General features: G+C 45.1%; 1 protein-coding gene across 1 annotated transcript in view; it reads right to left on the minus strand.

The window, feature by feature from the left end:
• ermp1 (endoplasmic reticulum metallopeptidase 1) overlaps positions 1-7,453 on the minus strand; it is a 43,293-nt gene extending 35,840 nt beyond the window's left edge. Inside the window, exons 1-3 of the mRNA XM_033017959.1 lie at positions 7,354-7,453; positions 6,981-7,321; positions 1,493-1,794 (exon numbers count right to left, since the gene is read on the minus strand). Of these exons, the coding sequence (XP_032873850.1) occupies positions 1,493-1,794; positions 6,981-7,300 (622 nt within the window). The 5' untranslated portion in view covers positions 7,301-7,321; positions 7,354-7,453. The remainder of the gene's footprint in view (positions 1-1,492; positions 1,795-6,980; positions 7,322-7,353) is intronic.
• Between the last annotated feature and the right edge of the window lie 16,107 nt (positions 7,454-23,560).

Consider the following 23,560-nt stretch of genomic DNA (forward strand, 5'->3'; position numbering starts at 1 on the left):
ACGGACCCGATTCAGCCCTTAGAAAGCATCTGAGAAAGTCCAGATTACAAAACATAGGGGGAGATTGTCCCGCAACTCTCAAAGCACGCGTCCCCCCAGGATTTCGGCCCATGAGCGGTTGTCTGCAGGGGCTGGTGGTAGATAGGCTGGTCGAGTAAACAGCTCTGTCCCTGGCTTCTGAGAGTGGAGCTCCATCAACATTACTTCAGCTCCCTTTGCCTTCTAGCCACAAGGCTTATTGACAGCAGCACACTGAGATCTTTCTGCCCACTCAAACAGAGGTCTAAATCTGCCTTTATGGAAGGAAACTGGTTCAATAACACAGGTTCCTTGAAAAGAGAAATCAAGCACGTTTGCAGAAAGTTGCAAATAATTTTACCAGGCCATTTGAAAAGCACGTGTTAATGGAATTAGTGGAAGTGGATAAGTATTGTTTGCTGATTATAGTACCAAAGCCACATTGTATCATTGGATAACCGCTAAAAGAACAAGAGAAGCCTATGTTCATGAAATTAATGCCAGCTTCATGCTAAGCTTCATTGTCTATCACAATCTCACAAAAAGAAGCTCTTTTTATTTGCTGATCATTTGGTCTTAAATTTCTCCCCCACCCCCAATTTACAGGCCAGACAAACAAAACGTTGCCCCATCCCATGCTCCATGGTTTGATGTTACATTGGAAAGGATGTTGTTAAGCTGGAAAGTGTGCAGAGAAGATTTAAAAGGATGTTGCCTGGATTCCAGAGCCTGAGCGATAGGGAGAAGTTGAGCAGGTGAGGAACTTGGAGAGCAGGAGGTTGAGGGGCGATTTCATAGGGGGTGTATAAAAATGAGGGAAATAGATAGGATAAATGCTATTGAGCCAGATTAGGGAAATCAAGAACCAGAGGACATAGGTTTAAGGTGAGGGGGTAAGATTTAATAACAACCTGATGGGCAAATTTGTTTATAAACTAAATAAAGGGTGGTGGGTATACAGAACGAGCTGCCAGGGGAGGTAGTTGATGCAGGTACTATAACAATTATTTAAAAGACAATTGGACAGATACATTGATAGGACAGGTTTCAAATGATATGGGCAAAATGCAGGGAGGGGGGACTGGTGCAGATGAGGTATATTGATCAGCATGGGCAGGTTGGGCAAAAGGGCCTGTTTCCACACTGTACGACTCTAAGACATGAGGTCAGAGAACAGAAGAAGGGTCTCGAGCCAAAACATCACACATTCCTTCTCTCCAGAGATGCTGCCTGTCCCGCTGAGTTACTCCAGCTTTTTATGTCCATCTTCGGTTTAAACCAGCATCTGCAGTTCCTCCTTACACAGTAGATTTATGCATGGAATACCAATTCCAATAATATTGGTTGGATATAAACACAACACAGATCACTAAATTATTTAGAGAAATTGATAGAAAGAAGATACAAAAATAAATTCTGCTTCAAACACGATTTTTCAATGCACCTGTAGCTCACCACGTGCATAAATAAATACCTGGGCTATTGGCCACAGAATCAAAATGGCAGTTTGCAAGGACAGCATGCTTCGCTCCATTTACTGGCTCCAACTTCACAACAACATTTGCAATTTTAGAATAGTAACTGGTGAAACCACCCAGGAAATCAATGTTGAAAAAGCCAGTCGGTCTCTGAACATCCACTGCAATGCTGTGCCTTGCTGTACTTTCAGCTTTGATCTTTTGGATCTGGTCCAGGAGGTAGGTCACCGTCAGCATTTCATTGGCAGGGCTCCCAGCAGGCCTGGCTCCAAAATCAGTGATATCCTGGAGATATTTCCTATTTATTAAAAAAAGGATTTGTTATCTGATTACATGCAAAAAACGTTACTATTCTAAAGTAATGTGGCAAAAACATCCTGCATCGCCCTTCTCATGTACATTTTGAATGCATGTTCGAATACATTTTGAACGGGCTACTCTGGTACATCAGTTAGCACTCAAGACTTACTCCTGGCAACAGGTGCACCAGGGGCATAAGAATCGAAAGAGGCCATTGCAGCATTATAGAGGGGGGCATGTATTATTTATACTGCTGCTGCACAGAGAGCTGGTGAGGGCTCAGGTGGCAGCCCTGTAGCAATGAAACAGCTCAAATTATACTATTGCCCCATGGCATTTGCATGAGGCCAGGCCCGTACGAAGCTTTCCACGACAGGATTACAAAAAATTTAATGTGAAATAATGTGCGCGCTGTGCACATCACGAGCGCGAAGCGTGAAGTCCCTCGACGCCAGGGTCCAGGGCCCGCTTAAGGGGTTTTAGATGCTTTCTGATGCATTCTGAGCCTTATTTTGGAGCATTTTTGCACCAAATTTATGACCAATATTTCAGTAATTAACAGGAATTTGAGAGGTAGCTTTTTCACACAAAGGGTGCTGGGTGTATGGAACGAGCTGCCAGAGGAGGTAGTTAAGGCTGGGACTATCCTAATGTTTAAGAGACATTTGGACACGTACATGTATAGGACAGATTTAGATGGATAAGGGTCAACGCATGTGAGTGGGACTAGTTTAGATGGGGCATGGCTCTCGGTGTGGGCAAGTTGGGCTGAAGGGCCTGTTTCCACACTGCATCATTCTATGACTAAAAAGTTAAGAAGAAAAATGCATGTAGATAAATAGAACAGATTTGAATGAGGAGTGAAATGTAAAGGCAGAGAGAGGTTTATGGGTGGAAAGGAACATAAGAAAGGAGGGGGGAGAGTGGGCTTGGGCAGATGGGTGAAGGGAAAATAGACACAAAGTGCTGGAGTAACTCAGTGGGTCAGGCAGCATCTGCGGAGAATATGAATAGGCGACGTTTCACAGAATGCTGGAGTAACCCAGCGGGTCAGGCAGCATCTTTGGAGAACATGGATAGATGACATGTCACAGAGTGCTGGAGTAACTCAGTGAGTCAGGCAGCATCTCTGGAAAAAAGGTATAGATTATATTTCGGGTCAAGACCGTTCTTCAGTAATATTCATGATGTGACATGCATCGACATTCCTGAATGTTACCCAAACCATCGTGAGCTACTTTGTTACGGTGCTTGCCCTCTCTTATAACGTCTCTGCTGCCTTGGGTGATGCAGGACAGGACACAAGCTTTGGGACACGGTGTGAAGCTGTGGCCGTCTGTCCCAGCCTGGTAAAAATCTGGATGGAGTGGATGTGGAGAGGATGTTTCCACTAGTGGGAGAGTCTAGGACCAGTCGCCACAGCCTCGGAATTAAAAGGCATTCCTTTAGGAAGGAGATGAGCAGGAATTTCTTAAGTCAGAGGGTGGTGAACTGTGGAATTCATTGCCGGACAGCTGTGGAGGTCAAGTCAATGGACATTTTTCAGGAGGAGATTGATAGATTCTTGATTCTTTTTTTTTCCTCTGGATTTTTTCTTACTCTGGGGGGAAGGGGGGTGCGGTCGCACCCAACGCACCCCCCCTTCGGGCGGCCATGGAGGCACCTGCTAATGCTGCCTGCAAGGGCTACTGCTGCGTGGATAAAGGGAGTGAGCAGTGTAGCCCTAAGTAAGTAAGTTTATTAGCCAAGTGTTCACATACAAGGAATTTGCCTTGGTGCTCCGCCCACAAGTAACAACATGACATACAGTGACAGTTACGAATGACTCAGAAAACACTAAACGTTAATAATAATAAAACATTAATAATAAAACGTCATTGATCAAGCATGTGAACCAACAAAATACCAGATCAAAGGGAGGCTACAGATTTTTGGCTGTTGAGTAGAGCAACTGCTCGTGGATAAAAACTGTTTTTATGTCTGGCTGTGGCAGCTTTGACAGTCCGGAGTCGCCTTCCAGAGGGAAGTGATTCAAAGAGTTTGTGGCCAGGGTGAGAGGGGTCAGAGATGATCTTGCCCGCTCACTTCCTGGCCCTTGCAGTGTACAGTTCATCAATGGAGAGAAGGTTGCAGCCAATAACCTTCTCTGCTGATCGGACGATTCGCTGCAGCACCAAGGCATGGGACTTACGGTTGCACCCTATCTGACACAGTGGGTATGGCACATCACTCAGGACTGATAGCACCTGCTCCACGTGCTGACTGACCACTTAGACCTTGCATGCACTCATAAGCCCCTTACTTTTTTCATTTTTGAGGTACAGCATGGAAACCTACCCTTCGGTCCACCGACTCCACGGCGACTATCCATCACCCCTACACTAGCTCTAAGGTATTCAACTTTTGCATCCTGTGCACTAGGAACTATTTACAGAAGCTAATTAACCTACACACCTGCACATCTTTGGGATGTTGGTGGAAACTAGAGCACTGGGAAAAAAACCAACGCGGTCACAGGGAGAACTTTCAAACTCCGCAGACAGCAGCCGTAGTCGGGATTAAACCCGGGTCACCGTCGCTGTGAGGCAGCAGCTCTACCCACTGAGCCAATCAGAATAAAATAGCCAGGCTGCAGAGAGCTCTGCAGCAGGTCCTGCCGACATCGGTCAGAGAGCAAACGAAGGCTCCAGGAAGTCTATCAACACAGAGAGCAGCCACTGTTGCTTGTCCCCAGCCATAGCCTCATTCATCCCGAGCCCCATATCTCAGCACAGAGCAGCCATCTTGCGGCCTTGCATCAACTCTCAAAGTCACCCACCGTACATTGCCACAGTAAGTCGTATTACCGCCATTTCATCGCTGCAGAGGACAGAGTTTTGTACCAGCTGCATGTCTTTTATAAAATACAAGGGATATGTACCAGTATGCGACCAGTTTCCAGGACCTAATTCAGAATGAATTAGTGCTCCAACTCTAATCTGTCTATTTTTTCCAAGCATCTCCAGTTCCCTGTGTCTCTCTCTTTTTATTTTCAGTTGTCCCCATCACCCATCCAAAATTAAACATTATTACCATGCTTGCAATGATTTTATATTCCCACATTCAGCAGTAAAAATAAGGCTGCCAATAATAAGCAATAGAATGGAGCTCAACATTTTTGCACACTCCTTTAATCGTTGTTAGAATTGCAATCTAGGGCACAAGTGAAGAGAAAACATTCTTGCAACACATTCCCTTGATATTAAATGGCTTGCCTTTCACTGTTCAGGATCACACAAAATGTAACTGTTCTATTTGAAAACAGATCCAAAAATGGGGAACAGCACTCCAAGGGAAATTAAACACTCTTCCACAACAATAATTGCTCAATAAAGTTTTGATATATCTTACACACAAGATTACTCTTCCTGTTTAAGCCTCAACAAGCAATTCAGCTGATGAAGTCGACACTGACAAAACCAGCTCATATTCACTATTAAAGAAATGCAGTCAAGAATACACGCAAACCAACCCCCCTTCCAACGACTCCGTCCACACTTCACGCTGCCTCGCGAGGCCGGCAGCATAATCAAGGACCAGTCTCACCCTGGTCACTCCCTCTTCCATCGGGCAGGAGGTTCAGAAGTTTTAAAACGCATACCTCCAGATTCAGAGACAGTTTCTTCCCAGCTGTTATCAGGCAACTCAACCGTCCTCTGATCAGCGATAGTGTAGTCCTAACCTCTAATCTACATCATTGGAGATCTTTGAACTTTCTTTAATCAGACTTTAATTTGCACTAATGTTGTACCCTTTAACCTTTATCTGTGTACTGTGGACAGCTGGATTGTAATCATGTATAGTATTTTCTTTGACTAGATAGCACACAAACAAAAGCTTTGAACTGCACCTCGGTATACGTGACATAATAATAAACTGAACTAGAAACTGTGCAGGAAGGAACTGCAGATGCTGGTTTATACCAAAGATAGACACAAAATGCTGGAGTAACTCAGCGGGAGATGCTGCATGATCTGCTGAGTTAATCCAGTATTTTGTGTCTAAACTAGAAACCCTTATATGACACAATGATAGTAACCCTATATTTAGGCCTTAGGATGATATAGATTATGCAAATAATCTAACTGTTCACCAGTCTATTTCACTTTTACTAATCTGCTGGTGGTAGTCTGACAAGCAAAATTGCAGATATGAAAGTTTTAGCTAACACGTCTTCTAAATGAATAATCATCCATTTTTCACTCCTATTTCAGCTCAGAAGATGCCAGATTCAACAATGCTTCAATGACAAGATGAAATGCCCTGCACCTCCCAAGGACTAAGTGAAAGACTTTTCAATGGCAAGGTCTCCCTCCAGCAGTAAGCCACAGACACTTACAAATCTACTATTTGTTGTTACTTCAGTGTAACTATTTCCTTACAGTTAACTAAAATAAAAAACGTGAATAGATGTATTAATCAGTTTGCAGCCTGTAGATTTCTAAATGCTGCTTCAATTCTGCTCTGTTTTCCTTTTAACTGCCAGTAACTCTAATTACCCACCACTTCCAGATTCATGACAGGACCTACAGAGAAAACACAGGCTCCATCAGTTTCTCAAGGACCCGGAATTGACATTCAAGAGGCTTGTTGATGGTCATGTGGATATGTAGGGAATTAGAGGGATATGGATCATGTGCAAGCAGATGTGATTAGTTTATCTTGGCATCATATTTGGCACTGATACCAAGAAAGGCCAAAGAGCCTGATCTTGTACTTAAGTTTTCTATGTTTTAGTATATCAGGCACCAAGACCAAAGCATTAATATTACCAAAGAATAGTTCCATATCAATGGTGGCCCCCCTTAAAGGTGAAAACTTTAATTGGATGGCATTGTAACAACCCAACCTTTGGAAGGACAAAGTATTCAGAAGGGAATAAACACCATTCCAAAACATGAATCAATGGGGTCCATGGCCCAACGTTCAACTGGTACCAGTGACCCAATGGGGCCTCTCAATTGCAGTGACCCAGTGGAGTCTACAGCTCGATGTCCAACCGATTTAGTGGCCCAAAGGGATCCACAGCTTGATGTCCAACTGGAACCAGTAGCATAGTCGCGCCTCACTTTGTGCAAATAGGGAAATGCATAGTCATCGAGCAACGGGTACAAGCAAGCGGGTTGTAAACCTGAAGCCATTTACCTTGCTCTAGGTGCATTGAAGACGTCCCCGCCATTGGCGGGCACCGGCCCGGACACCAGCTGCTGCAGTGACAGCTGGACTGCAGCCCAGAGCAGCAGCATGTAGACGGCCACTAGCGGCCAGGCTGCCGCCTCTGATACCGGTGCCGGCGCCTGCACGCCATGCAGGCCTCTCCTCGGCTGCTTCCTCGATCCGCTCTCCCACTTGTCAGAGGGAGGATCGGAGCCTCGGCCGCGACCCCCGCGGATCCGCACCTCGCGCCCCGGGCCCGGGCCCGCAGCCGGCTCGAGCCCCGCACCCTCCCTAACGACCGCCGCCATTGGAACGCGAGCCCTAACGACCAAAGATCCGTTAGCGGATCTATACAAACGACGGCCGGCCCCAGTTACACCAAGAGGAGAGCAACAGCCCAATTCCTGGCCGAGACGCGGGCCTCTTAATAAACCCCCGCCCACTTCTGTGCAGATAACAACGTAACATCAAATTTCATTTTGTATGTACACTGATTCGTTTATTCCTTTTGGGTAAATACGTTTTTGCACTCTTTTCGAAATTTTATGTGCAATTTGTCTTGTGCAATATGTGCGTGTTGCTCTCAGTCTATGTGAAAGTGATTCTGCTTCAAACACGATTTTCCAATGCACCTGTAGCTCACCATGTGCATATGACAATAAATTGGACGAGATTGAAAAAGCAAAATTAGGTAATCGCCCTTCAAGAAAGTTACTGCGCCTGCTTCTTGGAATATCAAATTTGTTTACAACTTGCATTTTCCCTTTTATTTTGTTCTTGCCGACAATTTTTTAACCAAAATATTACATTCAAGTTCTGTGTCGATGCAAACATTTTGTAGGGAAGGCTTCCACATAGAATCCCCTGAAAGCTGTTAGTGGAACGAAAGACAATTCCCTTTCATGTGCCCCATAACTAATAATATAATTGAGTCCACACATCTTGGATATTCTGGCCAATGAAATGTGCAATGCATAATTCAAAATTATAGGCATACTTCAAATGGACAAATGTGTTTTATATGAAGGACCATAGTAATCATAAAAATGAGTTTCAAAACAGTCTCAAAAGAAATTTGAAACCATGTTCAAGTCACAGATTCGAGCCTCACTTCCGGGTTTGCGTTTTGAATAGGCGGGCAATTCAATGTTTTATTTTGTATTCAAGGAATTGCCTTTTGTTCCACCAACCAGCAGACTTGTATTTGAAATAGTTTCCGATTGCAATTTGAAAGTGGCAGATAATTGTTCTCTGATCTGTCCCTGAAGCCACTCAAATAATTAAAATATCTACCAGTGACCAAAGATCCTATAGCAGATCTTTGCCAGTGACTAGCGGAGTTCCGGAGGGGTCGATGCTGGGGTCACTGCTTTTCACGTTGTTTATAAATGATTTGGATGAGAGGATTAAAGGCTTTGTGGCCAGGTTTGTAGATTATACGAAGATACGTGAGGGGCAGAAGGACTTGGACAGTTTGGGAGGGAGGGACTTGGACAGCTTGGGAGGGAGGGAGGGAAGGACTTGGACAGCTTGGGAGGGAAGGTGCAGGATTCCTAAAAAGTTAATTTGCAAGTCAAATCGGTACGAAAGAAGGCGAACGCAATGCTAGCATTTATCTCGAAAGGGCGAGAATACAAAAACAAGGATGTAATGATGAGGCTCTAGAAGGCGCTGGTCAGGCCTCATTTTGAGTATTCTGCATAATTTCAGGCACGATATTTTAGGAAGGATGTGATGGCGGTAGAGAGAGTCTAGGGGAGATTTATGAGAACGATTCCAGGAATGTGAGGGTAAATATATAATGAGCGTTTGACAGCACAGGGACTCTACTCGCTGGAGTTCAGAAGAATGAGGTGGGACCTCATTGAAACTTACCAAATAGTGAAAGCCTGGATAGAGTGGATGTGGAGTGGGGGTTTCCACTTGTAGGAGAGTCTAGGACCAGAGATCATAGTCTCAGAATAAAAAGACGTTCCTTCAGGAAGGAGATGAGGAGGAATTTGCATAATAAAACAAGGAATCTGCATAATTCATTGCCACAGAAGGCAGTGGAGGCCAAGTCAATTGATATTTTTAAAGCAGAGATAGATTCTTAATTAGTGTGGGTGTCAGGAGTTATGGGGAGAAGGCATGAGTTTGGGGTCGCACTGCCTGTATAGGGTGATTTCACGAAAGGTCACTGGATCATAGATCCTCACCCACGTGGACGCAGAATTTAACTGGGGTACAAACGTCACTTCCGGTACATGTTATTGATGCTGGAAACGCGAACTTTCACACCCGTTAAAAACCGCGAAAACGGCCCGTTTTTGAGCTGTAAATAACTGTGCCAACAGCAACAGCGGAAGTTGTTGGCGGACATTCGCCGTGGAGATATAAAGATAGAAAATATCGGGAATTATCGCGTTTGCTCGCTGCATTTCATCAAAAGTAAGGCATTATGTTTATCTTTATTCATTTGTTATATAAAAAGTTTTAAAAGTGAAAAATCCATCATTAAAATTGCAAAATCTTCCATGGTTCTCAGGTGGGTTTTAACATGCAAAAAGAAAATGCTTCTGAAGCTACATTTACCATTTAAATAATCGTAAACCATAAATGCGTTTTGAAATGAATTTTACTCAGATACAAGCTGAGGAATGGGATAATTGTCAGCTGTTAATTGGATAATAATAATAAAATGTCCTGATTTTATCCAATTAACAGCTGACAATTATCCCATTCCTCAGCTTGCATCTGAGTAAAATTCATTTCAAAATGCATTTATGGTTTACGATTATTTAAATGGTAAATGTAGCTTCAGAAGCATTTTCTTTTTGCATGTTAAAACCCACCTGAGAACCATGGAAGATTTTGCAATTTTAATGATGGATTTTTCACTTTTAAAACTTTTTATATAACAAATTAATAAAGATAAACATAATGCCTTACTTTTGATGAAATGCAGCGAGCAAACGCGATAATTCCCGATATTTTCTATCTTTATATCTCCACGGCGAATGTCCGCTAACAACTTCCGCTGTTGTTGCCCCTTCAGCGCTCTCTTGTCTTTACCTTCATTTTTTTTATCTTCTGGACTGTAAGGTAAGATAACTGCCTCACGGTCACCCCGACTGGCACAGTTATTTACAGCTCAAAAACGGGCCGTTTTCGCGGTTTTTAACAAAGATCTTATAGCAGAGCAAGATAGACCACTCCTCCGAAATCCAATGGACTGACGTGTAGTACGTGACGGAACGTCACGGCCGCCATTTCTTAATGCGACACGCGACTTCCGGTATGCCACCCGCTGAGATCCAAAGCAAAGATTATAGAGCTCCTCTATAATCTTTGATCCAAAGCAAAGATCCTCGAGTATCTTGTAGCGGGAACAGCCCCCTCCTTTGCGTAGTTTCCCTTGCATTGTATTGTGCAGTTTCCCTTGTATTGCTTTAACACACACTGCACAAAATTAAATTTAACGTATCTATATTTTATATATTTATATGAATGTGTGTCTGTGTGTGAGAGGCAAGTTAGAGATAATAAAGTTTATTCTCATGGATCAGAAGCAACTTTGATTTAAATAATCACTATTAATTCATTTGTCTTGTAAGATGATATACATAAACCATAAAGGCAATTATATATATAATTATATAGTAATAATAAATATATGCATATATATATATTTATACACATACATATATATACACATACATATATACACACATACTTATATACACATACATACATACATACACACATATGCACACATACAAATGCACACATACATATGGATACATTTATATGCATACATACACACATATATAAACATATATATACATACATATATACACACATATACATGCATATATACACATACATGCATATATACACATACATATATATTTATACATATGATCATTTTCCAACGATCAATAGATTTACGATCAGTTCCTGTGGATTGGAGGATAGCTAATGCTATCCCACTTTTCAAGAAAGGAGTGTGAGAGAAAACGGGGAATTACAGACCAGTTAGCCCGACTTTGGTGGTGTGAAAGATGCTGGAGTCAATTATTAAAGATGTAATAATGGGGCATTTGGATAGCAGTAAAAGGATTAGTCCAAGTCAACATGGATTTATGAAAGGGAAATCATGTTTGACTAATCTTCTGGATTTTTTTGCCGCAAGGCTTGGTGTTGGGGCCGCAACTGTTTACCATATATATTAATGATTTAGAAAAGGGAATTAGGAGCAAAACTAATGCATACATACCTACATATTTAAATTCATCTGATACGTTGGTCAAATAATATGGGCACCTTCTTGCTTTTTTTGAGACATGGATTTTTTAAATGTGAATGTCTCATAGCAACATTTGTGGGTCAGCAGTATTTTGTACCAACCCCCACAATTTCAAATAATTCTAAATTGAACTTCTTAAACAAGGAAAACAATTTTTATTTACATCATTTTGTGTGGGTGCCAAGGTGGCTGTGTTGACTGTGTAATTATGAGACTGCCGGGCAGTATCACTGTGAATGGCGGTGGCTGTGTGTTTTACTGCAAGTGTGAAAAGGAGAGTAAATTTAAAGAGACAATGTGAGAACCATCAGAGTTTCATCCAAGAACCAATTTAAAGGCAAGGTTCCATCAATTACAGTATTTTAATTGAAAATCATACTCTTAATATTCTTCCTAATTAGGCTTTTTGTGTTCCCTCTTGAACCTTGTGTCTCCCAGAGCCTCTGGGGAGGTTCTGGAGATACAATAATCCAATCTTGAGGCAAATAACCATCTTTAAAACTGGCATTGCCTCTGCCTTTAATTCTACATTCTCCGAGGATGCTGGATGCCGCGACAATCTCTTGCAACAAGTACAGAAAGGCAGTCAACTGCAAAAAAGATCAAAGAGAGGAAAGAGTATGGGAAAGGCTTTTCAGAATCAGAATCAGATTTTATTTGCCAAGTATGTTTTGCAACATACGAGGAATTTCATTGGCCAGGTCACTCATACAATTAAAAGCAACAGCACTAAAAAACACATTTTAACACGGACATTCACCACAGTGACTCCTACACATTCCTCACTGTGATGGAAGGCGAAATAAAGTTCAAGTCCCTTCCTTTTGTTCTTCCTCGGTCGGGGGCCTCGAGCCCCCCGTTCAAACTCCGTTAAATGGTGAACTCCTCTTGGTCTCCAGGTCTATAGTGCTGCACAAATCACTGCACCACATGCATCTATTTATTCCCTTTTCACATGGTTCATGCAGCTGGATATTAACTTGCCGACATGGAAAGAGATGCAGTGAGCATTCAATAGTTCAGACTTGTGTTAGAGTAGTGTGTTCGGCCGAACGCACTATGGAAACTTCACTTGCCCCCCTGCAGGAACAATACATCAGGAGGTGCAACTCCAGAGCCAACAATATCATGAGAGACCCCTTCCACCCCTGCAACGGACTGTTCCAGCTGCTACGGTCAGGCAAACGCCTCTGTTGCCATACGGTGAGAACAGAGAGGTTGAGAAGGAGTTTCTTCCCAGAGGCCATTTGGACTGTAAATGCCTATCTCACCAGGGACTAACTCTACTGAACGTTTTTCCTTCCATTATTTATTATGTAAAAGAATATGTGTGTTATGATTGTGTTTATAGTTGTTTGGTTGTTTGGCTTTTGCACAAAAGTCCGCGAGCATTGACACTTTCATTTCACTGCACATCTCGTATGTGTATGTGACAAATAAACTTGACTTGACTTGACTTCTGGGTGAATTAAGGGGCTGCTTGATGGGCTGAGGGTAATCGAGATTGGCTGATTGTCGTTCTTTTGGAAGAACTGGTGGATGTTCTTATGGAAAAGCTGATTAATTGACTACGGGATGAGCTGGTGGGCTCGAGGATTGCTGGATGAGTGTTCCAGAAACATAGAAAATAGGTGCAGGAGGAGGCCATTGGCCCTTCGAGCCAGCACCGCCATTCATTGTGATCATGGCTGATCAGCCCCAATCGATAACCCGTGCCTGCCTTCTCCCCATATCCCTTGATTCCACTAGCCCCTAGAGATCTATCTAACTCTCTCTTAAATCCACCCAGTGATTTGGCCTCCACTGCCCTCTGTGGCAGGGAATTCCACAAATTCACAACTCTCTGGGTGAAAAAGTTTTTTCTCACCTCAGTCTTAAATGGCCTCCCCTCTGTTCTAAGACTGTGGCCCCTGGTTCTGGACTCGCCCAACATTGGGAACATTTTCCTGTATCTAGCTTGTTCAGTCCTTTTATTCATTTATATGTTTCTATAAGATCCCCTTGCATCTAACAAGAGTGTTTTATTGTCATGTAGAACAATTTCCTACATCTAGCTTGTCCCAGATAGAACAATTAAATTCTTACTTTCAGCAGCACAACAGAATCTGTAAACATAGTACACTGTAAACAATATGATAAGATATCCCCTCATCCTTCTAAACTCCAGTGAATACAAGCCTAGTCTTTTCAATCTTTCCTCATATGACAGTTCTGTTAGGTTATTTGATGGTTAGGACAGGTTTAGAGGGGTATGGGCCAAATGCAGGCATGTGGGACTAATGTAGATGGGACATGTTGGCCAGCATGGGCAAGTTGAGCTGAAGGGCCTGCTTCTACGCTGTGAGACTCTATGACTAGGTGATCTGTTGAGTGGTGGTATGCCATGAGGAACAATGGGCATGGACCTTTGTAAACCACCACCTGGTTGAGTCTCCTTGAGTCACCATTGGCATTGATAACATCAGTCAAGGGTTGATGATCTGCAAAAAACAAGTTGGTCTCATTCTTGTTCTCTCATGCGATACAGGCAGCAGATCTGAACTGCCTGTGTTTGCCCTCTTGGCTGTCTTGTCAAATTACGCTGGAGATTAGAGTCACTCCTGAAACAAACAGTGCCTTGTGATCCACAGGGAAAAAAATAAAATCTAAATGCAGAACAATGGATGGTTTAAATCAAAGAAAATGATACAAAGAGGCCATTAGAGCAATACCGATCTAGGAAACTGAGAGCAGATTTTACAATGCATTTAAACCTCTCCCATTTTTATGAGATGCATTCCTGGAATATGTAGGAAGTTTATTGTAACCTAGTGCCCTAGTGGATTAAGGGCGGCATGGTGGTGCAGCGGTAAAGTTGCTGCCTTACAGTGGGTGCGTGTCTGTACAGAGTTCGTACATTCTCCCCGTGACTGAATGGCTGTTCTCCGAGATCTTCGGTTTCCTCCCCCACTCCAAAGACATACAGGTTTGTAGGCTTGGTATAAGTGTAAATTGTCCCCAGTGTGTGTAGGATGGTGTTAGTGTGCGGGGATCGCTGGTCAATGCGGACGCGGTGGGCCAAAGGGCCTGTTTCCGCGCTGTATCTCTGTAAGAAATAAAAGCAAGGATAAGCCATCTAAGTTCACACCACCATCAGTAAGATTATTGTTGATCCTGCACCTCAACACCTTATTCCCACATTCTCTCCATTATCCTTCATCCTTTTCGTATTTGAAAAAAAATATCTCTCCTTTCAAGGACTCGACTTCCACCATCTCACGCGATCAAGAATTCCAAGATTCCCAGCCCTTGAGTGAAGAAACTGCTCCTTGTCTCATTACTAAATATCATGACCCATATTCTGAGACTTTGGCCCTCGGTCTAGATCACCAGACCAGCCGCAATCTCCACCCACGAGTCCAATCTAAACAGAGATAGACACAAAATGCTGGAGTAACTCAGTGGGTCAGGCAGCATATCTGGAGAAAAGGAATAGGTGACGTTGCAGGTCGGAAGCCTTCTTCAGACTGCGTTCTGACACTTCTTCTTCTTCTTCTTGCGTATGGCGAGCACAGCCTAAAGTTGTAGGACAACTTGTTCTATTTGATCTTATTTGACTGTGCACACCGGGTTGATTGCATTTGTCGAAACAGGGTGGACCACGTGAAGGTTGCAATCTCCCACCCCGCGTTCTGACACCAAAGAGCAAAATGTCCAACGTAGATACAATAATAAATATATCGCAATTTGCATTAGTTTTGTGCAGTTAACAAATCACAATTTCACACAATGTACATAAGACGGCAGTTATTTGACAAATACTCTGCAGTTCGGTGCAGGAGATCTTGTCGACGAGTATTCTGGACCCACTGTTGACATCTGAAATTACAGGAGATATCATTTAGGATTAACTAATAAGAAAAAAGATGATCATAACTACATGCCTGAACAATGGATGATATATCACTTAAATGCAATTGTTTTCAGTTGTGTGGAGAGACCTGTATATTGAAGATGCTTTTTGCCTCTAATATGTCAATTTACCTTAAATGTAGAAGAGCTTATTAAAATCTTCTTACAAAGACCATTAAGTATTTTCTTTCTATCCTCTTTTGGACCCAAGGCATAGCAGAGCTGCCAACTCTCACGAAGAGGTAAGGGAGGGAGGGAGGGAAGGGAGGGAGAGAGGGAAGGGAGGGAGATCGAGAGAAGAGAGGGAGAGAGAGAGAGAGAGAGAGAGATCGAGAGAAGAGAGGGAGAGAGAGATCGAGAGAAGAGAGGGGAGAGAGAGATCGAGAGAAAAGAGGGGAGCGAGAGATCGAGAGAAGAGAGGGGAGAGAGAGATCGAAAGAGAGGGGAGAGAGAGATCGAGAGAAGAGAGGGAGAAGGGGGAAGAGGGAGATGGGGGGAGAGGGAGAAGGGGGAGAGGGAGAAGGGGAAAAGGGGGGAGAGGGAGAAGGGGGGAGAGGGAGGGAGAGGGAGAAGGGGGACAAGGAGAAGGGGGAGAGGGAGTGGAACGATAGCACATTATAACGCGCAGCCGTCCCATTCCGACCAAAGATTATGGAGCAGAGCTCCTCTCGTATCTTTGATTGCGGCCGCCGCCGCCGAACCCCCCGGCTCACCATTGCACCCAAAGATGATAGAGCAGAGTTGTATAATATTCACGGCGGGCTTGTGATCTTTGCTTGTGATGTCTCGACAATTCGAGGGATATAACGGGTAACAGCTGCCGCGTTCTCGGACTTGAATCTGAGCTCGAAAAAATCTCGTGGTCACTGGGCCCAATGTGTCCCGCGGGCCATATTTTGGAGACCAATCCCTTACAAGAACAAAACCAAAAACGTACAGAAGTGTTAAAATTGTCTTTATTATTATGGTAAGTAAAGATCTATTAAAAATAAGTCTAATAACTTTCTAATGTACCGACAAACCTAGTTTCCCAATGGCCGTTGATGGGAGAACAGAAAATAACATTTTCACGACAGAATATCGACTGAAAATAATAATAATATTTTCTCACCTTTCTTTTTTATTGGGGAACCTAAAGAATGACAGGTCGGGTCGTTTAGATTTACGATTAGAACAATTGATAGCAGAGCAGTGATGTGAAGATTTAGATCAAAGATCTCTGCTATAAGATCTTTGATTTAGATAAAGACGCCATGACAGTGTGGGGGAAGCCCAATAAAATGCCTCAAAAAATGGCGTCGACAATCACACACGTCATACTACGCGTTTTTCGAGGAGTGGTCTATCTTGCTCCTCTATAATCTTTGGTTTTTAACGGGTGTGAAAGTTCGCGTTTCCAGCATCAATAACATGTACCGGAAGTGACGTTTGTACCCCAGTTAAATTCTGCGTCCACGTGGGTGAGGATCTATGATCCAGTGACCTTTCGTGAAATCACCCTATAGCACTCAACAAGCAATATTTTCACTGTACCATGGCAGACGTGACAATAGACTAAACTAAACTAGCGCCTACTATCCAGAGGCTCTGACATCCACCTTCCAGCTTCAAGAGGCTGGTCTGGCACACATAGTTCCACAGCAGACTACCCCTCCATGGCCCTACTGTCATCGTTTAATATTTGACAACAAGGAAGCCTAAGCAGACCTAAGCAGATGACAGTAGTTGAGGCTGGAACTATCCCAATGTTTAAGAAACAGTTAGACAGGTACATGGATAGGACAGGTTTGGAGGGTTATGGACCAAGTGCAGGCAGGTGGAACTAGTCTAGCTGGTGTGGGCAAGTTGGGCCGAAGGGCCTGTTTCCACACTGTATCACTCTATGAGTCTATGACTCTACCTGTCCTAGGGCCATTGCTGAAGCTACCATTATAAAACAGATTAACAAGTAATTTATTTCACCACCAATCTTTGAAGAGTGGCCATGACATTTTTCTGCAAAACAGTGTTGGCATTTTGGAACTATTTTGGAACTATTTCATATTAAACAACGTATTCATCCAGAATGATTGGGTATGACAGTGAGTGAGGGAGTGCAACAGTCAGACCCCTAGTTACTGAAACTCTGATAATCTGGTACTCTCAGGACTCCGGGCTAATGGATTTCAGATGATTGATCGGTTGATTGAAAGCTGCAGCATAGAAACAAGCCTTTCATCCCTCTGTGTCCACGCCGATCACAGATCACTTGTTCACACTTGTTCTGTGCTAATCCACCTTCGTACCTACTCCCTACACGGTGGGAGCAATTTACTGAGGCCAATTCACCTACAAACCAACGAGGAAATTGGAGAACCCAGAGAAAACCCATGTGGTCACAGAGAGAACGTACAGACTCCACCCAGACAGGAGCTGGGGTTAAGATCGAACCTGGATATCTGGTGTTGCGAGACAGTAGCTCGACCAGCAATGCCACTGTGCTGCCCTCAATTGGATGCAATTAGTTCCTAAACATGCTTCTATTTCACTTTGATATGTATTTTTTGTGAATCTGTGAGTTTGAACGCAGCGCCAAATAGAATCGGATGAGTTTCAGCTTGTAAATTACATAGAAACATTAAAAAATAGATGCAGGAGTAGGCCATTCGGCCCTTCGAGCCAGCACTGCCATTCAATATGATCATGGCTGATCATCTAAAATCAGTACTCTGTTCCTGCTTTTTCCCCATATCCCTTGATTCCTTTAGCCCTAAGAGCTAAGTCTAACTCTCTTTTGAAAACATCCAATGAATTGGCCTCCATTGCCTTCTGTGGCAAAGAATTCCAGATTCACAATTCTCTGGGTGAAGTAGTTTTTCCTCATCTTAGTCCTATATAGCCTACCCCTTATTCTTAAACTGTGACCCCTGGTTCAGGACTCCCTCAACATCGGGAACATTTTTCCTGCATCTATCCTGTCCAATCCTTTAAGAATTTTATATGTTTCTATAAGATCTCCTCTCATCCTTCTAAATTCCAGTGAATACAAACCCAGCCGAATCCATTCTTACAGCATATGTCAGTCCCGCCATCCCTGGGAATTTACCTGGTGAACCTACGCTGCACTCCCTCAATAGCAATAATATCCTTCCTCTAATTAGGAGACCAAAATTGCTCACAATACTACAAGTGCGGTCTCACCAGGGACCTGTACAACTGCAGTAGGACCACCTTGCTCCTAAACTCAAATTCTCTCGCAATAATGCCAACACGCCATTAGCTTTCTTCACTGCCTTCTGTACATACATGCTTACTTTCAGTGACTGATGTACAAGTACACCGAGGTCTTGTTGCACCTCCCTTTTTCCAAATCTGACACAATTCAGATGATAATCTGCCTTCCTGGTCTTGCCACCAAAGTGGATAACCTCATTACTACTTTACCTCATATCCACATTATACTGCATCAGCCCACTCACTCAACCTATCCAAGTCACCCTGCAGCCTCATAGAATCCTCATCGCAGTTCACACTGCCACCCAGGTTTGTGTCATCTGCAAACTTGGAGATGTCACATTTATTTCCCCCGTCTAAATCGTTAATGTTTGTGATTGATCCACAACAACACACATAGTGAAAGATCAATCTTTATTCCATAAGCAAACAGGAACATTTAAATTGCCAGCCATTCTCATCAAGCTCGGCGTGGCTTGTGAGAGAGAGCAGGCTGACCTTGCTAGTGTAAAGCTGTGTAGTACCGTAATACCATGTAATGGGTGGCATGCACATATGTGTAGAGATTATAAATGGCATGGATTAATACGGGTTAATCTACATCCTTCCTCTTAAAGAAGCAAAGCATATATGGAGTGGTTAGTGGAACATATTGTAAAACACCAGTATAAGGTGTGAGCATTTATTATTTTACATGTACATCTTGTGCATATGTGAGCACATAAAACAAGACGGGTCATGCACAGTTCAAGTGTACCCGGATTAATTTTCCAATGAGCGGGTTTGGCTTGCAGACTCGACCTGCACATGTACGGTAGTAGCCCTCATGCGCCTTATCCTTCTCTGAGGGAGCAAGTCCCTGATCGGGTGAACGCGGCGAAGAAGACACCGGTGGAGATGGGGGCACTGGGGAAGGCAGGGATGGTGCTGGCACCGGCAGAGGAATCGCTGGAGTGGCATTCACGGAGCGTGAGGGAAGACCAGCAGGCTGGTCCGGGTAAGGACGTGGAGGTGCCGATTCATTAACCGGGAGGAGGTGTTGGCGGGTTCGCCGATATATGCCGTTGTCAATACTGACCGGGTACGAGCGTGGCTCTGTTGTTGACCAGAGGGTGTCAGCTAAGTGCATGTCCTTACCGCGTTTGTAGGTTAGTCTGATGTCATATCTCTGTAGTTCCATCATAATGCGTTGTAAACGCATTATGTAAACTCACTTGGACATCCGGTGGCGCTGTTACTGGCTGCCTCCGCCTTCAGTCCGGTATCTTTTTTATTTTTTGTTATTTTTGAAGTATGTTTTTTTTTGTTTTTTTTATATGTGGGGGGAAGAGGGTACGGTACGGGGGAAACCGTCCTTCAGTCGCTTCCTGGAGAGGATGCGACTATTATTCGAGTCGTGTCCTCGTCCCCCCCCCTCCCACCCCGCGGCCTACCTACTGGATTGGCGCGGCCTTTCCTGCCGGGACCGACCAGAGCTCCAGCAATGGCGGTGCAGCGCTGGATACATCGCGGGGCGGGCGATGCCTCACCTGGGATCGCCGTTTGGAGCTCAGGAGTGTTGGGCTTGCTGCATCGACATCGCGGAGCTCCCAACGCGGGCGGCGCTGACCAACATCGCGGAGTCCTGCGACCCTTTGTCAGGGGTCGCCAGCGTGAATCTCTGCCCAGCTCGGCCTGTGGACTTCAGCAGCCGCGGACTCCAGTGGGAGGTGGACGATTTGGAGGTCCGGGCCGCAGAGGATGTTCTCCCGTTCGACGTCGGGGTTCCATCATTCCCGGCGAGAGGGCCTGAACATCGGGCCACCCTTAGCGGCGACTACGGGGTGCTCTGGAGGCCCCGACCATGGGTGAACATCTGGGAAGATCAGCGAGGAGGCTGACTAGACTTTGGTTCCTTCCCTCACAGTGGGGAACTTTGGTGCCGCTGTGGGGATGTTGTGTCGTGGAATTCTGTGTTTTGTGCTTTTTTTAATTTATTTGTATGACTGTAAGGAAAATAGCATTTCGGTGTCTCTTAATTGAGACAATGACAATAAATTGAATCCAATCCAATCCAATCCAAACGCGCTGGTGCCGTGTGGATCGGTTTACTGAGGATACTGAGCAGGGGCTGATGATCGGTTTCAACCATGATCGGGTTGCCAAAGATAAAGTCCTTGAATTTCTTGCAGGCAAAAGTTACTGTGAGTAGCTCCTTCTCGATTTGAGCGGAGCACTGTTCAGTGTTGGTCATGGTGCGGGAGGCATAGGCAACTGGTCTGGGACCTTTCCCATTGTCTTGTAGGCAAGAGTCCAAACTGGGAGGCATCACAGGTGAGGGTGACGGGTAACTTGGCATCGAAGTATGTGAGGGTTGGAGCGCAAGACATTAGTTGTTTGAGGGTTTCAAATGCCCTCTGCTGGTGTTGGTGCCAGGACCAGTGTGTATCCTTGTGGGTCAGTTGTCTCTCGCTGAAGTTTGGGATGAATTTTCCCAGGTAGTTTAACATGCCTAGAAATCATTGTTGAGCTGTCACGTCCATAGGTGCTGGCATTTCGTTGATGGCAATGGTTTTAGACGGGTCTGGCCTGAGTCCGTTGTTGGTGGACACGTGGCCCGCGTAAGTTACTTCGTCGACCCGAAACCTGCACTTAAGGGGGTTGAGTTTGAGATTTACTTCTCTGGCACGATACAGGACCTGCTTCAGGTTTGAGTCATGTTCTTGTCGTCCACAATTATGTTGAATGGGTAGCCAGTAAAGAGTTGTTCCATCGTACGTTGGAAAACTTCACTGGCTGAATTGATGCCAAATAGCATTCGTAAGAATCGGTAGCATCCGAAGGGTGTTGCGAATGTGGTTAACATGGAAGATGCATGGTCTAGCGGTATTTTCCAAAATGAGTTCTTTGCGTCTAGGACAGAAAAGACTGTGGCTTAACCCAGTTCGGCTGCGACCTCTTCCACCGTCCGCATCGGGTGGTGTGGTCGTTTGATGGCAGTGTTTAAATCTTTATGGTTGATGCAAATCCTTAAAGGGGGGCAGAGAGAGGGGGGAGATAGAGGGGGGGAGAAGGGAAGGCGGAGAGGGAGAGGGGAAGGGGGAGGGAGAGGGGGTAGAGGAGAGAGGCCGGGGAGGGGGGGGAGAGAGGAGGGGAGGGGAGAGAGGTAGGAGAGGAGGAGGAGGGAGAGGAGGAGGGGGGAGAGGTGGAGGGGAGAGAGGTGGAGGGGGGAGAGGAGGGGGGAGAGCAGGGGGGAGAGGAGGAGGGGGGACAGTAGGAGGAGGAGAGAAGGAGGAGGGGAGATGAGGAGGAGGGGAGGGGGAGATGAGGAGGGGAGGGGGAGATGAGGAGGGGAGGGGGAGATGAGGAGGGGAGGGGGAGATGAGGAGGAGGAGGGGGGAGAGGAGGAGGGGAGGGGGGGGAGAGGAGGAGGGGGGAGAGGAGGAGGGGGGAGAGGAGGAGGGGGGAGAGGTGGAGGGGAGAGAGGTGGAGGGGGGAGAACAGGGGGGAGAGGAGGAGGGGGGACAGTAGGAGGAGAGAAGGAGGGGAGAGGAGGAGGAGGGGGGGCGAGGAGGAGGAGGGGGGAGAGGAGGAGGAGGAGGAGGGGGGAGAGGAGGAGAGGAGAGAGGTGGAGAGGAGAGAGGTGGAGGGGGGATAGCAGGGGGGAGAGGAGGAGGAGGGGGGACAGTAGGAGGAGGGGGAGAGGAGGAGGGGGGTGAGGAGGAGGGGGGAGAGGAGGAGGATGGGGAGGAGAGGAGGAAGGGAGTGGGGAGCGGGGAGCGGGGAGCGGGGAGCGGGGAGCGGGGAGCGGGCAGCGGGGCGGGCGTCAACCAAAGGACTGCGTCTTCAGCGGTTTCAATCCAGAGCCTGGTGGGGGGGGGGGGGGGGGGTCGTCACAGGGAAGGGCTGGTTCCCGAACACAATACTCCAGGCTGCTGGCTCCAGGGCCTGAGTACGTGGGGGAGTGGTCGGGGGGGGTGACGTCACTCGCAGCGCGTGGAACTCAGCGCAGGCCATGCGAAGCAGATCCATTGTGACGTCATCAGCCGGTTTTATTTTCTAAGTTATTTCAGATTTTTTAACATTTTGATTAATAACTCGAGAAATAATGCATGAATTTTTCAGATGAGGCAATTTCGGAGTTCACGGGATAAATCTCTGCAGGAATATGTGAAGATTTTACCGTTAGCGGTCGATTTTTCGAGAAGATGTGGTTATACACAAACACACACATCTAAGATCAGATGTGGATCAGGATTTATAATTATAGAGATTACAGTAAAACCATCTGAAAAGCACAATCCTCCAGACCTCAGCTCCTCCTGCAAATCTGCCAATGTTCCTGATCTACCCCCCTCTCTGTGTTCCTAACCTCAATCCTGGCTCCACCAACACACACTACCCATAGTCCAGACTATTTATTTGTCCTCATGTCCGTACTCTGGCCCAGAACAGTGACATCCTTGAATTCTGGCAAGACAAGGCAATAGTTCTGCATAAATTACCAATGCATCAGAAAGAAAATCAGCTAAAAAGTGGAGTGAAAACAACTCTTTGAGTAAAAAAAAATAATCGATGATAAGAATCCTTTATATGTTCGCCTGCATTAATTCGACTTATCCATTCTCTTCTTTAAGGTTTCTGATCACAGAACTCCCTCTGGCTATCTTTTGGAAGAAGTGTGAGCATTTTTGTTTAGTTTAGTTTAGAGATACGGCATGGAAACAGGCCCTTCGGCCCATCGAGTCTGCAACGACCAGCGATCCCCACACATTAACACTATCCTATACACACTAGGGACGATTTTACATTCATACCAAGCCAATTAACCTACAAACCTGTACGTCTTTGGAATGTGGGAGGAAACCAAAGATTTCGGAGAAAATCCATGCGATCACCCGGAGTACGTACAAACTCCTTACAGACAGCACCCATAGTCAGGATCGAACCCGGGTCTCCGGCACTGCGCCACCATGCCTCCCATTTCTTATTGTGCTCAAAAATGGGACACAGATTTAGAAGATTATGTTGGAGAACTTCAAGGAAAAAATGTGTTGGCTCTTTATCTCTTGGTACTCATCCTCCATCAACTGCCAAAGTAGTTTTTTTTCTTGGAGTTGGCATGTCACTCTTGCTTTCTCAAAACCCTTACAAGAACCTCTTGAAGTATGCCCTTGATTGCTTCCCAGCAGTGTAT

The sequence above is a fragment of the Amblyraja radiata genome, chromosome 3, assembly GCF_010909765.2.
Source record: "Amblyraja radiata isolate CabotCenter1 chromosome 3, sAmbRad1.1.pri, whole genome shotgun sequence".
NCBI lineage: Eukaryota > Metazoa > Chordata > Chondrichthyes > Rajiformes > Rajidae > Amblyraja > Amblyraja radiata.